This window comes from Otolemur garnettii, unplaced genomic scaffold (genome assembly GCF_000181295.1).
Source record: "Otolemur garnettii isolate 467f Iridium unplaced genomic scaffold, OtoGar3 scaffold00146, whole genome shotgun sequence".
In the NCBI taxonomy this organism is placed as follows: Eukaryota; Metazoa; Chordata; class Mammalia; order Primates; family Galagidae; genus Otolemur; species Otolemur garnettii.
In genome coordinates this window covers 2,840,144-2,864,127 of record NW_003852541.1, presented here as the reverse complement: position 1 = coordinate 2,864,127, position 23,984 = coordinate 2,840,144, and the positions used below count along the sequence as shown (strand labels likewise).

At 49.6% G+C, this 23,984-nt stretch overlaps 1 protein-coding gene across 1 annotated transcript in view; it reads left to right on the top strand.

Annotated features, from left to right (window-relative positions):
- ADAMTS2 (ADAM metallopeptidase with thrombospondin type 1 motif 2) overlaps positions 1–23,984 on the top strand; it is a 254,955-nt gene that overhangs the window by 173,146 nt on the left and 57,825 nt on the right. The window contains exon 4 of the mRNA XM_023518769.1: positions 10,159–10,242. Within this exon, the coding sequence (XP_023374537.1) occupies positions 10,159–10,242 (84 nt within the window). The remainder of the gene's footprint in view (positions 1–10,158; positions 10,243–23,984) is intronic.

The following is a 23,984-nucleotide window of genomic DNA, read 5'->3' as shown; positions in this document are numbered from 1 at the left end:
CCCCCCCCGAAAATGAATTAGTCTGGGAAGGTTGATGCCTCCTTCCCCGTCTTGCACCTCTATCACACCCAGTCACTGGTAACCCCACGGGGCTGTGACCCAGTTCCCTCCAATGAGCAGATGTTCCAGAGGTTTGTGCCTGTATGAGTCATATGTCTCCTGAGCCAGGCCGCTGCTCTCTGCCACTATTTGCCAGGGGGAGGTGCAGCCTGACAACCTCAGATGCTTAATGGAGGCTGGGGTGGTTCACTCAGTTCCAGCCATGCCCCTGATTGATGTTGCTGACAGAACAGAACAACTTTGTAGAATTTGTTTCTGTCCCTGCTATATTCCCCTGTGGATCAGACACTTTTTGAGCTCACGGAAACTGCAACTCAGCCCCGGTCTGTGCTGTCAGGTCTTGGGGAGGGCACGGTTAGAGCTCATACTCAGCTGTCAGTTCCAGCCTCTGCCTGCCCACCTTTGTCTCAGCTATGATCGCCTGAGGGCCAGGTGCGTCTTAGGCTCAGTAAACCAGTCCTCTGGCTCAGCCCACCCTTGGAATCTACCGTCTCTGCCCGTGAGCATTCTCGTCCCCGGGCTGTTCCCAGGCCAGTACTGCCTCAGGCCTAACCTTTACTCATGGTGCCTGCATTTCTGTTCCACCAGTGGCTGCCACCGTAGAAGATGCCCAGCTTCCTCTGGTTGCCCAGAGAGACAGGGAGTGTCTGTCTGGAATAGCCCTGGAGGGGATAGGGATAGGGCGTGAGCCCTATTGTTCCTGCTGCTGCAGCTGCTGCTGTGCATCTCCGGGCACCACAGCTCCTGTATGGTTCCCTCTCAGTTGACCATCCTGTCCTTACTCCCGTGCTGCAGAAATAGCACAGACCAGCAACAGCCCTGGCCCTGTGCATACCTCTTGAGAAAATGCCCAAGAATCTGGACTCCATGGGGTACAGGCTTCCAGACCTTGGAGTGAGAGTGGAGGGGAGTGCTGGGAGTTCAGAATTCCAGGTAGAGAATACATATAGTTTTATACAGTTTTATGCCTGGCAAGAGTAGGGGAAGGAGGTCCAGTTTTTAGAGGGTCTCTCCTGTGGAATAAAATGGGAGGATGTTTAAACTCTGCGTGCTTGTTTGTATGGCGTATACTGCGAGCCCAGTACTGTTAACTAATTTCTCCTTTGGAAAGTCTCCAAAATATTGCTAGAGCATTGATTAATTATGGGATACTAACTTTTTCTTTAAAAAGTTTCTACTGGTCAAGCTTTCTGTAGGGGTCTTAGGAGTTGAGCAGTGCCTGGATGTTAAAACTTTCTAACCACAGTCTTGGCTAGTTCTGCTTTTGTAGCAGTCCAGCATAGTCTATCTCCTTCCTCCCATGTCTAGGCTGAGGAACTGTTTCCTGTCTCAGCAACTGCCCACTCTCCTTTTCCTTCTTACCCTGTTCCCTGCCTCTCCCTAACAAGCTGTCCTTATGCATTGTTGGTTGTTGAGCTGGAAGGTCAGGCCCCATGTGGTGGTGTGGCTGTCCACTTCCCCATGGCAGGCTGGCAAAGAGTACTCCAAGACTGGGCCATGGTGGTGGCCAGGAGAGCTCAGGGTGGGTGAACAATAAAGCCCAGATGGGCCATTTGTGTTTAGATCCTGGAGAAATAGCACATGGTATTGGCCCTCCTGGAATTTGAAGACAACTCTGTTGAGCCTATATTACCATGACACACTGATGATTTTGTAAGATGCTTTGAACACATGGCTGTAGTCAGTCCTAGCAACAGCTCTGAGGGCCAAGGACTGTTATTAGCTCCATTTGACAAGTGAGGAAACTGAGGCCCAAAAAGTTTAAGTAACTAGCTCCAAGTTACCAGGGAGGGTTGTGGCACAGCCCAGGCTGGAACCCATGCAATTTAACCCCCACAAATTCTGGGGATGGGGAAGGGCAGCTTCTTGCATTTATTGGCACCAATGTGGGAAAAATTTTAAGGCAACCTTGTTTTTTTCAACATGCTATGCTGGTGGTGTTCGGGGAATGTGTGTGGAGCCTCCTCCCCTGGATTTTGGGCATTGAGTAACTTGCCTGGGGGTTGGAGGAGGCCCATCCCCGCCCTGGGGCATCTGCAGAGCTAACCCCATGGCCTGCATAGATGTCATCTGAGGAGTGGGTCACGTGTTCTTTGCAGCCACAGTCTTGTCTCCAGCTCTGACTGGCCTCTTTTCAGTGTGTGGTGTGACTTGAGTAATTCTGATGCCACCTGTTTGGTGGCAACACCTCATGATGGTTTGGTGTTTTGAGCGGCGGCCACGAGGGTTGTGTTTGTTCTTGTATTGCCTCTGAAGCACTTGCTGAGAAATGACAGAATGAGGAAGGTTTGCAGGGGGGGTGTTTATTGTCATGTTAGGAGCAGGCTTTTGCAGCCAAGTAGGTGCCTTGAGACACACACAGTGAAAATCTTCCTCCCTGGAGGCCGGCAGTCCTCTCTCCTCTGGCTAATGGATGCACCCTTTTTTCTGCCCACACTCTGGTGGCCCAAGCCTGGCCTCATGAATGGCCCTGGAGAGAACAGCCTTCTCCCCACTTACCTCAGGGGTTCCCAGAAAAGCCACCAGGTGGGCTGTGCCCTCCCATACCAGGGGCTCACTGCAGACTCCTGAGGCCTGATTGCTTCCCCATGGGGTTCTGCCAGGTGGCCTGTAACTGCCCATGGCTCAGCCCAGTGGAGTGGGGATTTTCCTGAAGGCTGGGGGAGGTTGGGGTAGGGAAACCCATCTTCTAGACCAGTTCCTACTTCCTGTGCCCCTCTCCCCCTTGGCAGAGGAGAAAGTCACCTCTGCCTGCAGCCTCAGGCCACCTCAGGGCTCACAGTCCCCCTGGAACTCTGTCAGTATCATGGCTAACTTTCACATTGTTATGTGGAGCCACAGCCTTTCTTATTGTGTATTCCAGTTGGCTGCATCTTCGCATAAGCAAAAGGCGCATTACAATGTGTTTCCCCAAACAAGAGAGCCCTTGGCCTCTCTCCACACAGAGAATGGCTGCAGCTCTGAACATTTCCCCCCTAGGTTTAAAGATTCTAGGATCAATTTCTCAGACAGGGCTCAAGGACATTGTCCCTGGGCTTTTCCTCCCTCTGTGGTCTGGAAAGGAGAGCAGCTCCTCCCCAAAACACTGGCCTGGCGGAGGTTAGGGGTGCTGCCTGGGGCTGGGGAGGGGAGGCACTTAGCTGGGGGCCTCCCTCTCTCATCACACTGGCCTGCGCTGGGTCACACATTTCACCCATTTACTCTTTTTTTTTTTTTTTATTAAATGATAGCTGTATACATTAATGCAAACATGGGGTACAGTGTAGTGTTTTCATATACATTTTGAAATACTTTCATCAACTGGTTCACATAAATTTCATGTCATTTGCATAGTCATTGTGTCAAAACATTTATATTCTAGTTCTAGAAAAGTTCATTTGTACCCTTGTTAGACAGATATATAGGTGATCTTTCCAGTCACCCTCCCACCACACAGCTGTCCTTCTCCTCTCTCCTTCCCCACCCCCTCCCCATATTCTTGGGCTAGAATTAAGTTGCAGCCCTAAAGAAAAACGAAGACTTTACCTCCTTCATGTTTACATGGTTGGAACTGGAAAATGTTCTTCTTAGCAAAGTATCACATGAATGGAAGAAAAAGTATCCAATGTACACAGCCCTTTTATGAAACTAATTTATAGCTCTCAAATGAAAGATACAAATTAATCCACCCATTTACTCTTGTTTCTTGTTCCTCAAAGCTATTTGCTCATTCAGTGAAATCCCTCAGTGAGTCCCTTCTATGGGCTGGAGGCTGCTGGGAACAACTGTGCTAGGGAGCAGCTGCAAGTGCAAAGGCCCTGAGTGGGGATAGGGAGCCGGTGAGAAGGGCCAGCCCCTCCCAGAGCTTAAGCAAGGGAGTCACTGCCTGCCTCCTTTAACTCTTATGACTCTTTTTTGATATGTTCTTTAGATATATAAAGAATTCAGAGGCTGGAGAAGGAGAATGGGAGTTCCAGGCATGAGCCAACACACGGGCAGCAGGAGAGGACAGCCAGGCTTTGGAGAAGGTGGGATGAGCTGTGGGGAGTGAGGATTCCATGCAGGAAAGTAGCAGAAGTGGAGCCTGGAGAGGCCAGCAGGGATAGCATGGAGAGGGCCTTGAGCCCTAGGCTGAGAGAGAGGCTCTGCTTCTGAAGGCACTGGGGAGCCAGTGAGAGTTTTAGACAGAGGAAGGAGGAAGTGAGATCTGTTCTGCATGGAGACCACAGTGAAAGATGGTGAGCACATTGTGGGGCAGAACAAAGTGGAGAAGCCACTGGGGAGTACCTGCTACCTGTCTTCCTGTCTGCGAAGTGAGGTGGATGGGGCCAGTGGAGGAGGGCTGTGAGGGAGGCGTTTTGAGACTGCCGTAGGTCTTCTCTTGCCCTTCTGCCACATTTTCCAGTTCTCTGCTTAGCAGAAATGTTGAGCTATGGCCCTATTAAGGAAGCGCATGTTTTACTGGGAATTGTACTAATTACTCCCAGGCGTCCCCATGCCCAGGTGGTCCTGCAGGCTTCCGGCCAAGGCTGGCACAGCTGACTGTGGCTTCTCACCTGTGGCTGAGCAGCATCCTGTGGCGAGCAGAGGCAGCAGACTCGGGGGACAGTGGTGATTTCACAACCCCTGAAAAAGCAGATGAAGCCTTGGGGTGGGGAAGAGGACAGAACAGGGCTCACTCCTTAGCCCATCTGAGGGCGGAGCATGGTGGGGAACTCCAATATCTCACATGCCCCACAAACCCTGCATTCTTACAATTTCTATTCCCAAAATATCAAAATACAGGGCTTAGAAAGCCAGAGGGCAAGGGGGATTGGGGTTTATGGTTTGGACTTTATCATACTCAGGGGCAAGAAGATCACCCAGGCTGGCCAGCGGTCTCCAGCCAGGGGACCCTGGGAGGGTCTTGCCCACTGGGAGGGGACTGCTGAGACCTGGCTTGGAAGAGGTCGGGGAAAGGTGAGGTCTCCTGAATAGGATTCCAGGCCTGGTTGGCAGCCATTGAGAGGTGCTGGTGTTCTACAGCAAGGCTGAGGCACAACCCGGTGAACATTTCCCCCTAAGGGTCATGTGTTCTTTGCAGCCACAGTCTTGTTCCTGGTGTTGAAGGAGGGGCTCTGACTGGCCTCTTTTCGGTGTGTGGCATGACTTGAGTAATTATGATGCCACCTGTTTGCATCTCATGATGGTTTGGTGTTTTGAGCAGCTGCGAGAGTTGTGTTTGTTCTTGTACTGCCTCTGAAGCACTTGCTGAGAAATGACAGAGTGAGGAAGGTTTGCAGGGGGGTGTCCTGCCCTGGCAGGAATGCACACTACAGTTGAAGGCTGCCCTGGTGGCAGGTGGGAAGCCATAGCAAGTGGGCATTGGCTGCTGGCTAGAAGAGGCCTGGCCTCCTCCTCCTTGGCTGTCTGCAGGGAGCACTCCCATACATTCCCTCTCTTTTTCCTGTGCAGCCCAGGGGAGACAGTCTCTGAATCACCTGAAGATTCCAAAGGCCAAGGTTGAGGGCTCCCAGCCTGGTAGGCAGGGGCTGGCTGTGGGGGGCAGCCCCAGGGTGGAGCTTCTCCAGCAGGACATGGGCCTGAAAGTAGCCTTGATGGCTCTGTTGTGTCAGGGAGCTTGGTGCCCAGTAGTGGGATTTCTAGAGTGGTCATATCCTGTTCCAAATCAGGAAGTAAGGTCAAATCTACCATGTCCAAGAGACATAAAACCCCTGCTCAGGATGAGTGCAGCTGCCCTTGGCCCCAGGGGCAGACCCAGGAGAGTGGGAGAATGGCAAGGAGTGGCCAGAACCAGAAGGGGACCAGCCCTGTGTCTTCTCCCTTCTTCCTGGGCATAGCAGGCTAGTCTCTTCCAGAGCCTCAGCACCCCACTGTTCTTTCCAATTCATGACCTCACCCTCAGCTGAGTTTCCTGCCCCTCTGGGGGACTGTGACCCCAACTCAGACAATGTACTGGTCACAAGCCTACCCAGACCAGCACTATACTTGCCTTCCTAGAGGCCATGAGAAATGCAGTCCAGGCACAGGCTTCAGGGAGGCCTCGTGCTAGGGATGCTCTGAGAGGTGATCCCCAGATGATGCTCTCTCCTCTGGATCCATGCAAGGCACAGACCCGCAGCCTGCACTTACCAGCTGAAGGGATGGTGCCAGGCAAGCCTCTCTGTCCCAGGGAACCTGTCATTACCCCCCACCCCCAACTCCATTATCACTCCATACCTCTGTCCCTCTTCTCCACCCATCTCCAAACCTGAATCCTATAACCCTACATTCTGTCCCTTCTATCTACTTCTCACTGGGGAGCCAGAGTTATCTTTGTAAATGCTGTGTCCTTATCCTTCCCTCTGTGTCCGTCCTGCTCTTGGAGTAGGTTTCAGGTCCCCGGACATGCATGGTCCCCCACCTCCTCTTGTGGACTCCCCCACCCCACCCCATCCCCTCTGTTGTTGGCCCCACTGCCTCTGACCCCAGGATGTTTGCACGTGCTACTTCCTCTGCCGGGACCACCATCCCCACCTTGCTGAGTGAACTCCTTCTCATTTCTCAGCTCTCATAAGGAGCCACATCCTTGGGGGTCCCAGGCCACCTAGGCAGCATCCCCATCAGTGTGCCCTCTACTTCCTTGCCTTTCTTTCCTGGCCTCATCCTTGGCCAGTGATTGTGGAACTGGTCATGTTGCTCTGGTGTCCCTCTTCTCCTCCTGATGGGAGGGCCAGCTCTGTGCTGAGCATTAACACTGGTCCATGGTTCTCAGGCCCCTGGAGAGGGAGAGCCAGGCCTGGTGGCCCGGGCTGTGGTGGGCTCCTCAAGCAGCAGGAGAGACTTGGTTTGAAGTCTCATTAAGGACCTCTGAGGGGCCGGGTGCGGTGGCTCACGCCTGGAATCCTAGCACTGTGGGAGGCTGAGGAGGGAGAATCGCTGGAGCTCAGGAGTTCAAGATTTGCCTGAGCGAAAGTGAGACCCCGACTCATGAAAAAAATGGAAAAACCCAGCCGGGTGCTGCGGCGAGCGCCTGTAATCCCAGTGGCTTCTGGAGGCTGAGGCAGCAGGATGCCCACAGCCACTGCACTCTGCTCAGGGGCATAGGGTGGGACTCTGTCTCGACAAAAAAAAAAAAAAAAGGGACCTCTGAGGGCCTATTGCTGGGCTAGAGAGGTCTGGGTGCAAGGCGGGGTCAATGTTTATATACAAGGCTCAAATGGAGGCGGGGAGAATGCAAGTTGCTTCAGTTTTTGTATCTGATGGTGCCTATACCCTAAGCCCCCGATTCCAGATAGAACGAAAACTGTAACCAGTCTCTTCCTATTTAAAAGCCACTATCTTAGTGTGCTTGGGCTGGTGTCACAAGTATCACAGACTAAGTGGCGTAAACAGCAGTAATCTATTTCTGTTTCTGGAGACTGGGAATTCCAAGATCAAAGTGCCAGCAGATTCAGTTCCCCAGTGAGGATCCCCTTCCCACTGAGCAGATAGCCGCCCTCTCACTGTGTCCTCGTGAGGCAGAGAGAGGAAGCCAGCTCTCTGGTGCCTCTTCAGTACCCCTACCCCATCATGGGGGCCTCACCCTCATGGACGCATCTAACCCTAAGTACCTCAGAAAGGCCCCATCTCCAGGCTGAGGACCAGCGGGCGTCATTAAGGGTTTGTACCCTCTGCAGTGGCTGCACAAACAGGCCTGCCTTCGTCCCATGCAGGACAGCCCCCAGCTACTCTGCCCACATGTCCCTGAGGTACTGGGACCCTGTCACCTGCTATACATAGCTGGGAGCTGGGCTCCCTCTCAGGCCTATTTCTACTGTGTCCCCCCTGGGCTCTCTGAAACCACCTCTGCTGGGATGAACCTGTCCCCTCCCTGGTCTCAGGCAGCAGCTGGGGGCTCAATCAGCTCCCTCTGCTTTTCCTTTCCTCTCAATATCAGGCTGTTCTGTGCATTCCCTGCCCCTGTCTCTATTGGAGGTGTGACCTTGGGAGTGGAGAGGGGTGGAGAGAAGTTTGGCCCTCACCCCACCTGTCTCCTTGCCTCTGTCCAGCCCGCTTCTCCACCCCCACCCCCCAACTCCGATCACATTTCTACACTGATTCGGTGGAACTCCTGGCCAGGCTTTGCTCATGATAGACAAAGTAATGCTTTGGAGAGTGAAAAAAACTTTTTCTCTTGTAAAGAAAAAAACTGGCCTTTAAGGCTGTTATCTCAGCATGAACTGAAAAACCTAGTCTGGTCCTCAAAGCTGGGCAAGGATATCTGTAGCCAGGGCCTCACGGGGAACGGCAAGTGTGGTGGCTGTGTAGCCGCTCAGGTGCCCTGCCTCTGTGTCTACACAAACATCGTTCCTTCACACATGTGTGGAAATTTCATCCTCACAGCAGCTTTGGGAGCTGGAGCCTATCATCCTTATTTTACAGGTGTTGGCAAAGCCTCCCAGGGAACTCAGTGCCCTGCTCCGGAGCTCCACCTTTGTTAGCACAGATCGGTCTTGCAGGACAGCCCTGGGCACCCAGTGTCTGCCCTCCCCAGGCTAGTGCCAAGCCTGTAGCAGGAACCCTGGTGACCATACACACTCCTGTGTATGTGCTCGGTTGCCCCTCCCTATGAGAAGCTGGGTGGGGGTGGGAGGAACCAAATTTTGCTCAGAGGTAGATTTGCCGGGCAGTTCTTGGGGCTGAATGGTGGCTCAGAATAGGGCTCCCATGCCTGCAAGATGTGCCCTCCAATTGGTGGTGCCTTTACGCAAAGCAGTGGTGACAGCAGGCCCCAGGCTCCTCGTCTGGCCTGCCCCGCATGCCTGTCCATCTTATCCATTGTGATTTGATTTCCCCTGTTACCTGTCAGGTTTCCTGAGGTATCATCCTACTGTTTATAGCTAGCAATTAATGTTGCTCAGATGGAGACTCTAAAAATTGGAGTGCAGAGAACCCAGGTGCTGGCCTGACATGACTGTGGCCAAGCCTGCCAGCCCTGGACACAGCCTGTGCACAGGGTAGGCGCATGGCCCGCGGTGCCTCTGGGCTCAGCAGTGGCAGGTGCAGAGGGCTTAGCCTCTCAGCCTGCATTCTCTGAGCACTTGCTGTGTGCTGCTGTGCCCTGAGGCCTGGGCATATGGGCAAGGAAGTGCAGGTGAGGGTGCAGCCCCAGACTGAGGGGACACAGAGGGTTTGAGAAGCAGCAGCTATAGTGTTTGCTGAGGAGCAGATCAGACTGGGAGGCCCTTAAGGAAGTGACAACTAGGTTGGCCTTAAGGAGGAGTGAGGTTTGGTCACTAGATGAAAGAAGGGACATGAGGGATCCCAAGTATACGGTGGGCAGCTGGGTGGTGTCACTAGGGAGGAGGAGTCTAAAAGCCCCAGTCCTGATTAATCCGACCTGTGTTCTGGAAGGTCACGCTGGCTGTGCTGTATGGAAAGGGCTGAGCAGTGATCCCCGTTTTTGGGCCACAGACCCACCCCTTTGACAACTGGTGAAGTGCAGGGCACCTGCTCAGAATGTTTTTAAATACAAAAAATAAAACACATGTAAGAATTAAATAGTGAAAAAATGCAGAGAAAGGCAATTATCTGAGGCACAGCTATCACGACAGAATGGGGAAGCACTTTTGTGATGTTATCCTATTTGTTCTTTATTAACACTTTAAAAAATTACACATGGTGCTGGGTCTAAAAGGGCCCCCATTTCTGAGTAGCAATGTGCATGGGGTAAACTCTGCCACCTCCTGCAACAGGTGTGTTGTGCTTCTGCCAGGGCCGTTGTCCACGTTCATCCTTGAAGGAAAGAGGAAAGGCCACATTGTAGTCAGCAGGTGCAAAACATAAGGGGCAGTTTTCCTGACCAAGTTCAGGTTCCTGGTGAGGAATCCTTGGGCTGGGGACAGGGTTGCTCAGGAGGGTCCACTGGAGCCCAGGCAGGTGGGGAGGCTCAGCGGATGTGGAGGAGAAGGGAAATGGACCAAGAAGTGGCTTGGTGTTGATGGCAATGCTGGGTATAAAGTGTGGGAAGAGGAAGGAGTGGGGTGGGGATCCTGGGGCTCTGGCCTGGGTGCCCATTGGGTGGAGGTCCCACTAGCAAAGCCAGAGCTGGTCCTTGGGCCCATGGTTCCTGCTGACACCTCCCTGATTGTTTTTCAGGTCAATGAAATCTATCATGACGAATCCCTGGGGGCCCACATCAATGTCGTCCTGGTGCGGATCATCCTGCTGAGCTACGGGAAGGTCAGTGAGGACTGTGGGCCAGGCTGGGCTGAGCCTGCCGGACACCCCAGAGCCTCCACCCAGGGGAATGAATGGGACCTCCTTGGAGGATGTTTGTGTTTGCCAAGGCCACACTGCCTCTCCTCGCCGCCCTAGACCCCTTCTCCCTTTCATCTTTACCCCTTGTATAAAATGTAGGTTCTAGGCCAACAGGTCAGAAAATGGCTGCCACTGGGAAGAAAGCCTGTTATAGACCCAAGGAGGAGGCACACCTGCAGCTGCTGCACCGCAGGAGGCCACGGGGGAGCTCCAGGGTCCAATGGGAGGCAGAGGGAGGGGGAACACAGGTTTGAGCTGTCATGTGGTTTCTGCAGGAAGGGCAGGAAGGGTAAGCTGGCATAAGATTGGCCAGTTTGAATAATTCCAGTGGACTGTGGGGCCTGGGGCTGTCTTGAATTGTCTATTACACAGTTCTGGGGTGATTAGGACAGGTGGATAGTGACCCAGAGTCTAGACTCCAATAAAGGGGGTGGTTGAGGATGTAGGCTCTGGATTGATTCATTCGTATTGGGGAAGTGTGCTTGTGGACAAGTTGCTTATTATCTCTAGGAACTGGCTGGCACTTGCAGGGGCAGTCCCTCCAGGGTCAGCAAGTCTCTAGGTGTCAAAAGATCAGGAATATATGATTAATACACATCTCCCTTCAACTTCTTCCCGAATCTTAAATCCACGCCCTTCTCTCCTCTGGCCTCAGAGCCTCTGCCCTAGCTGGGCCCTTCCCCCTTCCTGCCTCCTCTTAGTGTCAAACTTGGAGTCCTCTTTCCCAGCAGCGTGTGTGGGTTTATTCATGGGTCCCTGGGTAGAAAGTCTCTGGGGACAATGGCCTGGGATGGAAAAGGGGATGCTTTGCAGAGAGAGATGGTGAGGAAGGAGGATCCCCATGGTTCAGCGAGGGTGGACTGTGCAAGTGCCAGGCACGTTGGAAGCACTTACATGGATTAATTTACTTAATCCCCAGGGTAGATGGGGAGGTGTGGGCTAATACAGTGCCCATTTCACAAAAAGATCAGCAAGGCTCAATGTGATTCAGTGACATGCTTGGGTAAGCCACCAGTGCCTTCTTGTTCCTGAGGAGTCAGGCTTCTCACTCAGTCATACAAATTCTAGTGTCCATGGCAGGCGTCCTCAAACTACGGCCCGTGGGCTTCATGTAGCCGGCCTAGGACATTTATCCAGCCCTCCGATTGTTTTTGCCACCGCTGCCTGTCCTGCTTAGCAGCCAACTCGTCCCAGGGCCTGCAGTCCAACCCTCCAACGGTCTGAGGGACAGTGAACTGGCCCCCTGTTTAAAAAGTTTGAGGACCCCTGGTCCATGGTCTGACTATACTCCTGTAGAAAATCAAATTGTAATGAGATCAAACACATCAGATGTGATAATTACATAAAAGGTTAAACTCTTCTGTTCAAAGTCAGAGAATCTTGGTCACAAAAAATAAAATCAAACCATACACAGCTTATGAGACGGACAATGAAGGGTCCGTGTGGCAGAATGAATCCCAGGAAAATTGCACCTTGAGCCTGTTCTTGCACCTGCCAACCCTGTGGCTCTGAAGTGAGGCAGCTACAGAGGGTGGGTAACCTGTATGCATACCAAAAGGACATAAAATATTCTAAAGCAAAGCATTAAACAAAGCCGAAATTGGCAAAAATCTAACCGTGGGAGTCTTTAATACCCTTTTCAAAGCCTTTAACAGATTAGATATTAAAAGGTATAGAAGTTTAGAACAATACAAATAAAGTTAAATTAGTAGTTATGTTATCTGTTCCTTGCCCTACTACAAAAAAACAAAGAAAGATGTCCTACCACAAAAAAAAGAAAAAGAAAAAGAAAGATGTACCTTCTTTTTGAGGAATCGCGGAGCACATAAAATAACAAAAATATTTTGAGTGATAAAGAAAATTTCCATGAATTTTATACAATAAAAACTAGGCTATATTATTTGATTAAATGCCCTAAAACTGGGGGTGGGAGTTGGGGTTAGAATATATAAACCTAGAAAAATGAAAAAACTAAAAAAAAAAAAAAAACTTAAAGGAGAATATTAAAACTGCAATTATAGGCTAAAGTTAACGAAAACAAGAATATTACATGCCAAATCTTATGGGATATGGCTAAAGCTGTATTCAGAGACAAATTTCACAAATGTTTTCCAGAATTACTCTTGAGAGAATGAAAGCAAATGAATCCTGCATCCAACTCCGTGTGTTACCACAAATTTCAATAGCAACAAAACCAAAACCCTAAGGAAAGCAAAAAATAAAGAAATAATTTAGAAAAAAGCAGAAATCAATAAATTAGAAAATAGAAACAATAGAATCAATCAAGAAGAGAGCTTTGGGAAGAGCAAACCTCTGGCATATTTAATCTAGAAAAAAAGGCAAGAGGCTCAAACTAAAACACCAAGATGCTTCCCCTGGTAGAAGAGAAAGAACCCAGTGCCTTCCTAGGAGTGAGTGGGAGACTTTGCAGTTGGCCAGCTGGGATGCCCCGTGGTGATGGGTGGAGGAGGGAAGCTTCAGGGCCCCCTCCGTGGGTGGATAGGGCTAGAAAGCTGTGAGAGGCTCACTGATCCTTCCTCCCAGGTTGTGGTGGAGGCCTGTGGACTCCACAGATAGGAGCGAGGGGTGAGCCCTAACTCAGCAATCTGGTTTCAGCGCTCCATGCACAAGCAGGGGGTCTTTGGACTGTCCCATGTGTCTCTGTCTTTGCTCCAGTGAAGTATCCTGTCAGCATGTCCCCTCTCCTCTGTTCTCTCTGGTCTTCTCCCTCCCCAGGCCAAGTCCTTCTATTCCTGGCCAGGACACTCTGGTGTCTTAGGGAGCTCAGGCCTTTGGCATGAGAGATGGACACAGTCATATTCCCTTTTGGAAGTGGGAAACCTCTGATCTTGGAGGTAGAAAGGGGAGAAAAGACCATCACAACGATTGATATGGGAGCCAGATGGCACTTTGCTGTTCTCCTCAGTTGCTCCCACGTTGGTTAAGAAGGAGAATCCAGAAATCATCTAGGGTTAGTTGCTTACCAGTGCTGGCAAAACTTTGGATCTTATTTGGTGTAAAAAGTGTCTCTCTCCTCCTAGTCTCAATACTTAAAGGAACAAAGCCTCCTTTATTGGCTGCTCCTCGGCAGGCTTTAGGCTAGATTGTCCCTACCCTAAGCCACTTCTTTTTCTTTTTCTTTCTTTCTTAACTGCCGCAGGTAGGTAGAAAGACCGTGTGACCACAGTCAGAACATTTGTAGAAGACAGTCAAACCCTGAAGGTGAGAATTTGAGGATATCTCTGTCAGGGACCTTAAGATTCTAGGGAAATTGAGGATTTCCTGGGGGAAATGTGAACATTTCAGAGCTAACTATAAAATACGTGGAACACAGTATAAGTCCCCAAATCATGGAGGGAACTCGAGTTCTTCACCTTTTCCAAAGTCATTCTAAAATTACCTCTACATGGAGAGTCAGATAATCTACTTTTGCAAGAGCATTCTTATTCATTTGCAAGGAATTAAGCAAATATAATACAGTACCCTATAAACTTATATATTCTGAAATCTACTCAATTCATTTTTTATAGTCAATGTGACCTTTAAGCCCAAAACTGCCAAAGGTTGCACATCCAAGACAGAGTACAGAATGTCTCTCTTCTAAAAATAGAGGTAAAATTCCCAAGGCAGCAAGAGTTTAATTGAATAATGCATAAAGAGAAACTTCCACCATGATCAAATAGGGCTTATCCTAGGAATGTGGAGATTGTTTAATATCAAGAAATCTATTCATAGAATCCATCACATCAGTTTCCAAATGACAAAATTCATCATCTAACAAATACTTTTTGAAGGGCTTCTATGTGGGAAGTGCTGTGCTGGGAATATGCACTGACATGGTCCCTGTCCTCAGGGGACCGCTTCCAGAAGGGAGAAGCAGACGGGAGGCAGCTGTAACAGAGAGGCTCAGGGGTGTGAGGGAGTTTGTGGGGGGCAGTGGGGCAGGGCAGCCCTCCTCACAAGGCCAGGGAAAGTGGCATTTCAGTGACAAGGTGGGTTCCAGTGAAGAGGAAAGCACCAGCCTAGGGATACCCCAAGTTCAAAGGCTGGGAGGGGAGAGAGGGGGCAGCTGTGATTGCAGGGAAGAACTCAGGGGTGAGAACTGCACACCTGGTGCCAGAGAAGCCAGAAAGAGCAGACCCCAAGGAGCAGATCTGTATCTTAGCAAGGAGTTTTTCTTGCCATGAGGGCAGTTTAAATAAAGAGTGACATGATCTGATGTGCATTTTAAGGACAACCCCTGGTCTCTTGTGTACAGAACTGTCAGGTGGGAGGATGCCAACACCACCAAGGGGAGGCTGAGGGAGGCTAGACTAGGCCCATGACTCTAGGGATGGAGAAAGGACAGAGGAAGGCAAGCTGAGACAACCCGAGTGAAGGCAAAGGAACACTCAGGTAGATGGTGATGCTGACCCCTGAGATAGGGAACACAGGAGGAGAAGCTGGGGGAGAGAGAAGCTGGAGTGTCAAGAAGCTGGTGAGTTTAGTCGAGACATGCTGAGGTCTAGGTGCCTGGTGCCATCCCAGCTAAGGTGGCCGGGAAGAAGTATATGTGGGCCTGGAGCCCTGCAGGGACCTTTGAGACAGATGAGAGGTGAGAGTTTTGCACACCAGGAGTTTGCTGGGTGCAGGGCAACTGAGAAAGAGCCCCCAGAGCTCCCCTTTGCAGAAGGCATGGGCAGGGCAAGAGGGTGACTGGCTTACAGGGTATCTCCTCATTTTAAAAATTTGAGAAAACTGGAAACAGATGGTAACATGACAACTGAAATTTTATTTAAAAGCAGAAAAAGAAACACGTTCCAAACTGTTCTGCACGGTTAATTCCTAGGATGTAAATAGATGTTTACAGGGGGAAACAGAGGGGTTCCCTGACAAGGTAAGTTTGGGAGATACAAAGGAAAACAGGCTTCCTGCTGGCAAAATTCCCCAGAGACTTCATTATGGAAATGTGCGTGGTGAATCTCCAAGAGACAGATAACACACATAGTCTCTTAAACCTGTTTCTCTTTTTTTTAGACAGAGTCTCACTATGTACCCCTTGGTAGCACGCAGTGGCGTCATAGCTCACAGCAACCTGAAACTCTTGGGCTCAAGCGATGCTCTTGCCTCAGCCTCCCAAGTAGCTGGGACTACAGGCGCCTACCACAATGCCTGGCTATTTTTAGAGATGAGGTCTTACTATGGCTCCAGCTGGTCTCGAACCTGGAAGCTCAGGCAATCCACCCGCCTTGGCCTCCCAAGTGCTGGGATTACAGGTGTGAGCCACTGCCCCTGGCCCTCAAACCTGTTTCTCAGTGGAACCCCTTCCACTGGTAACTAACATTGTACAGAATTTGCCTTGGGAAATGCTGCCCTAGAGGCAGCCACAGTCAAATCAGAAACAAGAGAAAAAACACATCAACTCGTTACTGGGATTCTCCAATTCTAGACAGTGTTAGTGGGACAGATTATAATTGTTTTCTATTAATTATGTATCTGGAAAACTCAAAAGAATCCCTTGTAAAACTATCTATAACGTTAATAAAGGAGTTTAGTGACCTAGTCAAATATAAGATAATTATACAAAGAAATCGATAACTTCTGTGTAAACCAACAATGCCTTGGGAGTAGAATAATAGGGAGGGAAAAGTACCCTTTATGATGTAACCAAAAATACAGAATACCGGGAATAGTCCTAACAAGACAGACAGAACTTATAGGAAGAAAATTGCCCGTGGTTAACAATATGAAGAAAGTGAAAATAAATGGAGAGACTGGATATAATAGAGATGTTGATGTTTCCCAGATTAATAACTGGAAATGTGGTGAAATGATTTTAAGATCTATTTAGAAACATGGCCAAGAATGGCTGGAAAAGCTTTGAAAGCCAACTGAGAACATTTTGTAAAGTGAAAGTAATTAAAATAATGCTGTGTTTGTATAAGCATGAACAGATCAGTTGAATAAAATAGACTTCCAAAAATACCCCTCTAATAGGTAACCTAGTATATGATAAATGCAAATAGGATGATTGTGTTATAAATACATCAAGTATCTAAATCTAATAAGTGGCAAATTATTTATTTTATGATTAGGATAAAATCATAGAGGATATTCATTTATTTAAACCACACAAGTCAGGAAGAGAATATTGGTTGTCAAGGGCTTACTGAACATAAATCCAGTGGATGGAATTGTAAAGGGAAAGGCAGATGTATTTGAATACTTAAAATGTAAAACTTCTGTCCAAAAAAACACAGAAGCCAAACAAACAGGAAAACCATTTGCAATATGACAAAGATATCCTAATATATGAAGACCTATAAATCATAGGAAAAACGAAGTTGGCCATAGAAGGAAACAATTAACAGAAGAAAATATACAAGTGCCTAAAAAAATCTAAAAACATCTAACTTTACAATTAATTAAAGAAGTATACCTTTTGTAAAATGCCAACACTATTAAGATTAAGAAGAGGGATTTTTAAAAATTATTTTATTTATTTACTTATTTATTTATTTGAGACAGAGCCTCAAGCTGCCCCCCTGGGTTAGAGTGCTGCGGCATCACAGCTCATGGCAACCTCCAACTCCTGGGCTCAAGCGAGTCTCGTGCCTCTGCTTCCCAAGTAGCTGGGACCACAGGCACCTGCCACAACGCCTGGCTATTTTTTGGTTGCAGCCATCATTGTTTGGCAGGCCTGGGCTGGATTCGAACCCGCCAGCTCAGGTGTATGTGGCTGGTGCCTTTGCCTTTTGAGCTACAGAAGAGGGATTTTTTTTTTTGCTGATTTGGGTGAATGAAGCAGGCACACCCTTCTGGTATGAATATAAATGTGTACACATTTCTCCAAGGGAATGTAACAGTATTTATCATTGCCCTTTAAAAGGCTCTTGATGTTTGCTCTGACTCTACCCCAAAATAGTTATCACAGCTGTGGACCAAGTATTAGGAATAAGTCAACTGTCCTGGCCTTATTTCTAAATGCAAACAATAGGAAACAACCCTGATTATCCAATAATAGGGCTGTAGGTAAATCTGTGGTTCCCAAGCCCCTGGGCTGTGGACTGGTACTGGTCTGTGGCCTGTTAGGAACTTGCTACACAGCACAAGGTGAACCAGCAAAGCTTCGCCTGTGTTTATAGCTACTCCCCATCACTTGCGTAACCACCTGAGCTCTGCCACCTGTCAGATCAGCAGTGACATTAGAGTCTCATAAGAGTGTGAACCCTACTGTAAATTGCATGTGCGAGGAATCCAGGTTGCACGCTTCTTATGAGACTGATGATCTGAAGTGGATGTTAGTATTGGGACCATCTAGTTGCAGGAAAACAAGCCTAGGGTTCCCACTGATTCTGTGTTATGGTGAATTGTGTAATTATTTCATTGTATATTACAATGTGATAATAGTAGAAATAAAGTCCACAGTAAGTGTAATGTGCTTGACTTGTCCCCACACCATCCCCCCAGTGGAAAAAGAAAAATTGTCTTCCCTGAAACCAGTCTCTGGTGCCAAAATAATTTGGGACTGCTGAGTTAAATAATAATCTGCGTGGTAGAGTATTAGGCTGCCAATAAATGGTGCTTTCAAGGCATGTTTAATGTCGTGGGGAAATGATTACTGCATAGGGTTAAGTTTGTTGTTTGTGTGAAAAGCAGGCTATAAGTTTATAGTATGTTCTGTATTTTGTGTACAAATATATATACAGAAAAGACCAGGAGAAATGCATTTAATATGATGACCATATTTCTTATATAAGCAAAATAGTGAACTTCTAATTTATGAAAAACTACATTGTAAAAAATTATTTAAAAAATGATACTGTTGAACTAACTGCAAGACTCTGGAAAGAGGTCTCCAGTGTGTGCCACGGGGCTCTGTCACACTGAACATTTTACTCCTGATGTGAAGAAGGCAGAGGGCGATCTGTTCTTTCCCTTGGCATCTCCTCTCTGGTGGGTCAGAGACAGTTGGGGAGGCATCTGTGTTCTACGGATTGGCCCTGGCTTACGTTTCCTGTGGCTGGGCCAGGGGACTACCTACATGCTCGGGAACCTCTGGCATGTGCCATCTTGGCTGGAGTGAGGATACAGCTGTCACAGTATGGGGTGGTCCCTGCAGGGGAGGCCCATATCCCCCAGTTCTGTACTTTTCTCACTGCCAGGGCCGATGTGGCCCTGTGTCTCATGGGCTTTCTCAGGGAAAGGGGTTCTGTTCTGCCCTAGCCCCAGTGGTACCCCAACTTTTGTCAGTGGGGTCGAGAACAAGGGGCATGGCATGGGATTCGCTGTCAGGACGCAGCCTGCTCTTGCCAGGAACAACATGGGGATATATGCAGACCCTGGGGGGTACCTCGATCTCATGGCCAGCAAGGCGGGGTAGTTTTAGCCCTGTGGGCAAAGGGGAACTTTAGCAAGACCAGAGACTTGTGCAGTGAGAGCAGAGAGGATGCAGGTGACCAGTGTCAGCCTTGCCTCCATGTCTGCCTGTTGGAAAGAGGGTTGAAAGACAGAACCTAGAACCCAGGGCATGTGCTTTGAGAGCTAAATCCAGGCAGAACCTGCCATAGGCCTGCACCCCAAGGGCTCAGCAGACTGGCCTTGGAGGAGTGCTGGATATGAAGACAGTGGGGCTCAGGCTGCCCCAGAGTCCTTCTCTAGTCCTCTTAGCCTGGCTGGGAAGGACAACACACTGCCTGGCCCTCTGGTGGCTTCCAAGGATCCATCCAGGGCTGATTGGCTTCCTGCAATGCTCCGGAACATTGTAGCATTCTAGATCTTTGTTCCTGCGCCCAACTCATGCCTGCCCTGAGGGGAGCTCAGCAAAGCCATACTTTGCTCACCTTTTCCTGCCCTGCCTTACCCCACCCCTTCCTAGAAGGCTGAGGACCCAGATTAGGTCTACCAGGTCTTCTGTGTCCTGGGGATTCTAGGAACCATTGACTGGTCAGCTGGTGTCAACTACCTGGACATCATGGGACCAGCCTGCTGCCCTGTCCTCCTGTGGTGCTTTTCTGGATAGTGAGGGGAAGTGAGTCTAGGTTGGGCATCTTGGTCTCTGGAAGGCAGGCACACTACAGAAGTGCAGGGACATGGGCAGCTGAGGGGGCAGGAACCTGCTGGATGGTGCCAAGGGCACAGCTGTGAGTATGAATGCACGGTGCCTGCCTGCAGGCTCTGACTGAGCCTCGAGTGTAGTCCTGAGCTGCAGGGTTCTGGAGCCACATCTATTGGAAGGAGGGCCATCCGCTAACTGGGAGCCATTGTATGACCTGAGAGAGAGGCCATCCAGGGAGCAGCAGCAGGGCCCAGGGTGCCGAGCCTGTTACCAGTTACCTCGAAATTGAAAAACTGGGCATTTTTCTCCCCCTTCCCCATTTATAAACCATTATAGACCAATAAGTCAGTAAAATACATTGAAAATGAATTATTGGAAAAGGCAAAAGTGACAACAACCAGCCATGATATACAAAAATCCCTGGTTTTTTATTATTAAATTCCATAGACGTAAATTCACCTCATCTGGCTGCTGTAAGTTTCTGACTTCTGTACTGATCTCCCTGTGGACAGTAGCCATTATGTCCACCAGTCACAGGCTGCCCTTCACATAGTACTGGGGGCAAGATGTGGTATTTAGATCTTTGAGGTGCATAGTGGGTACAGGAGATGTGTCCTGGGAGTCCCCAAGGCATAGAACCCCTCTCCCAAGCAGCTGCTCTGTCTGCACTGCTTGATCCTGGGGACATTCGTGAATCAGGAATGCAGCAGCAGCATCCTGTCAGGTCGGTACAGCAGTGAAGATAATGTAGGAGTGGTGAGCACCACCAAGGAAACACAAGGTGGGGGCAGAAGCTTGCATAGAGTGGCCCAACAGGTGACTTCCCAGCTGAGATCGGGGCACAAGAGACATAGCACCCATGCCCACAGGAATGCACTCTGCTTGTTCACAGAAAAGCAAAGCCTGGGTGTCTAGATGAGACACTGGGAACAGAGTTAGGCTCACTGCGAGGATGGATTCTGATGAGCTTCTCTTCAAGGGATGATAGGTTTCCTGTCTAGGAACTAATGTCTTGGAGAATTTTAGCACGGCAAAACCAGGAGGGGGCTGAGCTGTGCACCCCCACCCAAGGTCAGAGTAGACTTGAGCTATGAGGTGGTGACCTATAGCTGGGCAGAAAGCGGCCTGGGTATTCAAATCCTGTTATTCATTCCTAATTGGGACAGAAATAGACCATTTCCCCCGCCTGTCCCCAGGCCCCACCAGGCTCTAGCAGGGATAAAATTGGTAGCACTTGTGTGAGTGACATGTTGTTTGTCTTCCAGCTTATGAGAAGCCTTTGAGTTATCTCAAGTTTTTCCTAAAACAACATTTTTCTCCATTTCCTAAAAAAAAAAAGCAGAAGAAAAATGATTATCTTATTTTATACAATATGCCATCAGCCAGGGAGCAGAGCATCGGCAACACTTGAGGGTTGCATAGCAACTGGCTTTTCAATTGATTTTTTGAGAAGGTACCAAAGCTCCTCAACTGTTCTCATTTTAAATATTTCCTAGGATGATGAAAATCAAAGCACATGGAAATCAGAGACTTGAGGACTGGTAGAGAAGGACATAAAGTATCTCGTTGTGAAAGACCAGGTCAAGACAAAAGTATGAAACACTGCTTGGAATTTTTCAGCAGTGAAGATGAAAGGTTTGAGAAATTCTTACTGTGAGTCTCTTAGTGGAAGGCAAGAGAAGAGAGTTCAGCTCAGGGTGAGGGCTCCATCTGCCCACTCCTAGCCCCTGCAGGGTATAGGACTTGGAGCCGTCTAGCTGGGCTAGACAGGAGGGAGTGAGGGTCTGGGGAAGATGCACTGAGGGACCTGAGACAGGTATTTGGGGGGGTCAAAGGTACCCCCACACCTCACCCTAGGGACAGTCTCCTGGCCTCCCAAGCATCTAGGTGCCTAATAGGGGCCAAAAGCATGGTGGGCAGCCCTGGTCTTTCTTGACCCACCTCCTGAAATGAAGGGTGCACCTTCCTGCCTCAAACCCACCTGGGTCCAGAGAAGGACAGAGGAAGCCTTGGGATTGGACACTGCCTTTGGGAGGTGACTCAGTCCATTTGGGATGTTGTAACAATAGTACCTTAGACTGGGTAACTATAACCAGTTGAAATTTATTACTCACAGTTCTGCAGGCTAGAAGTCCAAGATCAAGATGATGGCAGATTTGGTGTCTACTGAGGGCCCATTCCTCATAGATGGCACCTTCTCTCTGTGTCATTACATGGCAGAAGGCTAAACAGACTCCCTCAGGCCTCTTTCATAAGGGCACTAATCCAATTCACAGGGGCTCCACCTTCATGACCTAATCACTTCCCAAAGTCACCCTACTTCCTGATACTGATTGTATTGGAAATTAGTTTTCAACATATGAATTTTGAAAGGACATAAGTGTCCAGATCATAGCAGGAGACCTATAGCTCCCCATAGGTGAGCCTTCATGTTCATGCCTTCGAAAGTTCACCTGAGAATTCTGTTCTGTAGCTTGCCTTTCTCTGGGAATAGCTTCTCAGGGTTCTGGGAAGATGGCTGGAAACAAAATGCTTTAATGATAGGGGAGACTCCAGTGAGAAACGAAGGGTACACCTTCCTGATCTCTTGTTGTGGGGATCCCTTGTGGGAAATGTGAGCCGTGTGCTCCACCTGGCACATGAGAGCCCTCAGCCTCAGGGAGCCCACATTGCACTCAGCCAGGGGGAACATGATAGAACCTGTGTTTCTGGAGCAGGGACTGTGGGGTCTTATCCCAGACATTCATTCTGGCTTTGTACATATTTGTGAGACCTTTAGCAAGTTATTAATGTCATAGGACCTTAGTTCCCTAATAAAAGGACATCTGTAAAACTCCAGCACACAGTAGCAATAACAATAATAAAGGCATTCAGGTGAGTTACTGTTTATAGAGCTTTTGGGGGACAGGGACTGTCTGAAGCCCTTTGCGTGACATTACTCTTCACCCTCAGAACTCCATGGAGTGATCACTATTACATTCCTGTTTGACAGTGAGGGGGTCAGCTGTGGAAGGTAAGCAGCCTGCTCAGGGCCACACAGTAATGGAGCTCTTCTCTCCGGAAAGATGCACTGGACTCTGTTAATCCAGCAGGTAGGGGAGCACAAGCTTCAGGTCCCTTCCCCTTGCCCCTTGCTCCCCTGAGGGTGTCATCTATACCAGTTGCTTTCAACCAAGGGTTATTTTGCTACCCTTCCCAGGGGACATTTGGCCATGTCTGAAGAGACTTTGGTTGTCAGGACTAGGGGAGGGGTGCTCCTGGCTTCTGGAGGTACTATGCACAGGGCAGCCCCCTCCCACCAATAGGGAACTCTCTGGCTCCAATGTCAGCAGTGCTTAGCTGGAGTCATGTGTTCTGCTCACCTGAACCCAAACCTGTATCCTTTTATGTTGTTCTGTGGCTGTTTGGGAGGGCTGCTGTGAGGCAGGAGCCCTTCTAGGCCAGAGCAGGTGGTTTAAGCTACCCCTGCAGGTGGTGAGCTGCCCCAGCGACTAGTGTCATGCTCGGTTTTTATCACTATGACGGCAGAGACAAGGACAAGGACTATTTGTAGGCTTTGTCATATATGGAAATCTCCTCTTCATCCTCCACCCCCGCCCCAGGCTCAGCGCTGCCATTATGCCCATTTTGCAGATGGGGAGTCCAGAACAGTAAAGTAACATCCCAGAACGCAGAACAGATGAGAGGTTTGCACCAGACCTCCAACTCCCAGCCGGCCAGCTGGCCAAGTGAGCCCCACCTGCCACTTGGCAGTGGTGGCCAGGTGAGACTAGGACTAGTCCACGGCCTGCCGGGCCACCTGGGGCGGCTGCACACTTCCGGTAGAGCCCGCAGCCCGGCGGGGCTCCGGCCAGACCCGCCTCCAGGCTGCAGATCCCGCTTTCCTCCCACGCCTCCTGACTGAAGGAGGGAAGAGCATAAATAATTCAGCTCATTCCAGAGCAAACAATGGAAATGTCAGGGAGCAAAGATTGGAACAGAACTTTTACTCAGGTCTTAATTGATTTATTTGGGTGGGACCCCAGAAGCTGGCTCAGCCCCTGCGCAGCCCGGGGCAAGGTGCAGGCAGCTTGACCGCGGGTGCCCGGGATTCAGGATCTGGGCTCGTCCCCCGTTCTCGCGGCAGCAGCGCCCCCTGGCGGCTCTAGGGGCCACGCCCACCTCTGTCCAGCCGGCGGCGCCAGGGCAACCAAGGCCACCTCTCTGATTGTCTGAGACGCAGTTCTTCCTCCAGAAGCTGGGAGAATGGCAGCACCCATATACTAGGGCAGGTGTAGAGTTTAAGTGAGATGGTGTGTCGAAAGTATGAGCCCAGAGGGGCCGGCTACGTGCTGATTGTTGCATTATTATCAGGTAGGTTACTGCAGAGTCAGTGCTTCCCACTTACCACCTCAGGCCTCCTGGGAATGGTCCCATAGGCCCCAGAGCCTTGTTCCTCATCCCTACCCCACCTCGGTCCCTATGCATGTGCTCATTTCCTCATTTCTTGTGACGATGCGTGCCCAGCAGGCAAGTCCCCTGCACCGACAGCAGAGCCTGGGAGTGTTCACTACATATTTGTGGCATGGATGAATGCAAAGGTGCTACTGAAGTGTAGGCCCAGCACCCTCCTCACTTTTCAGGGCCT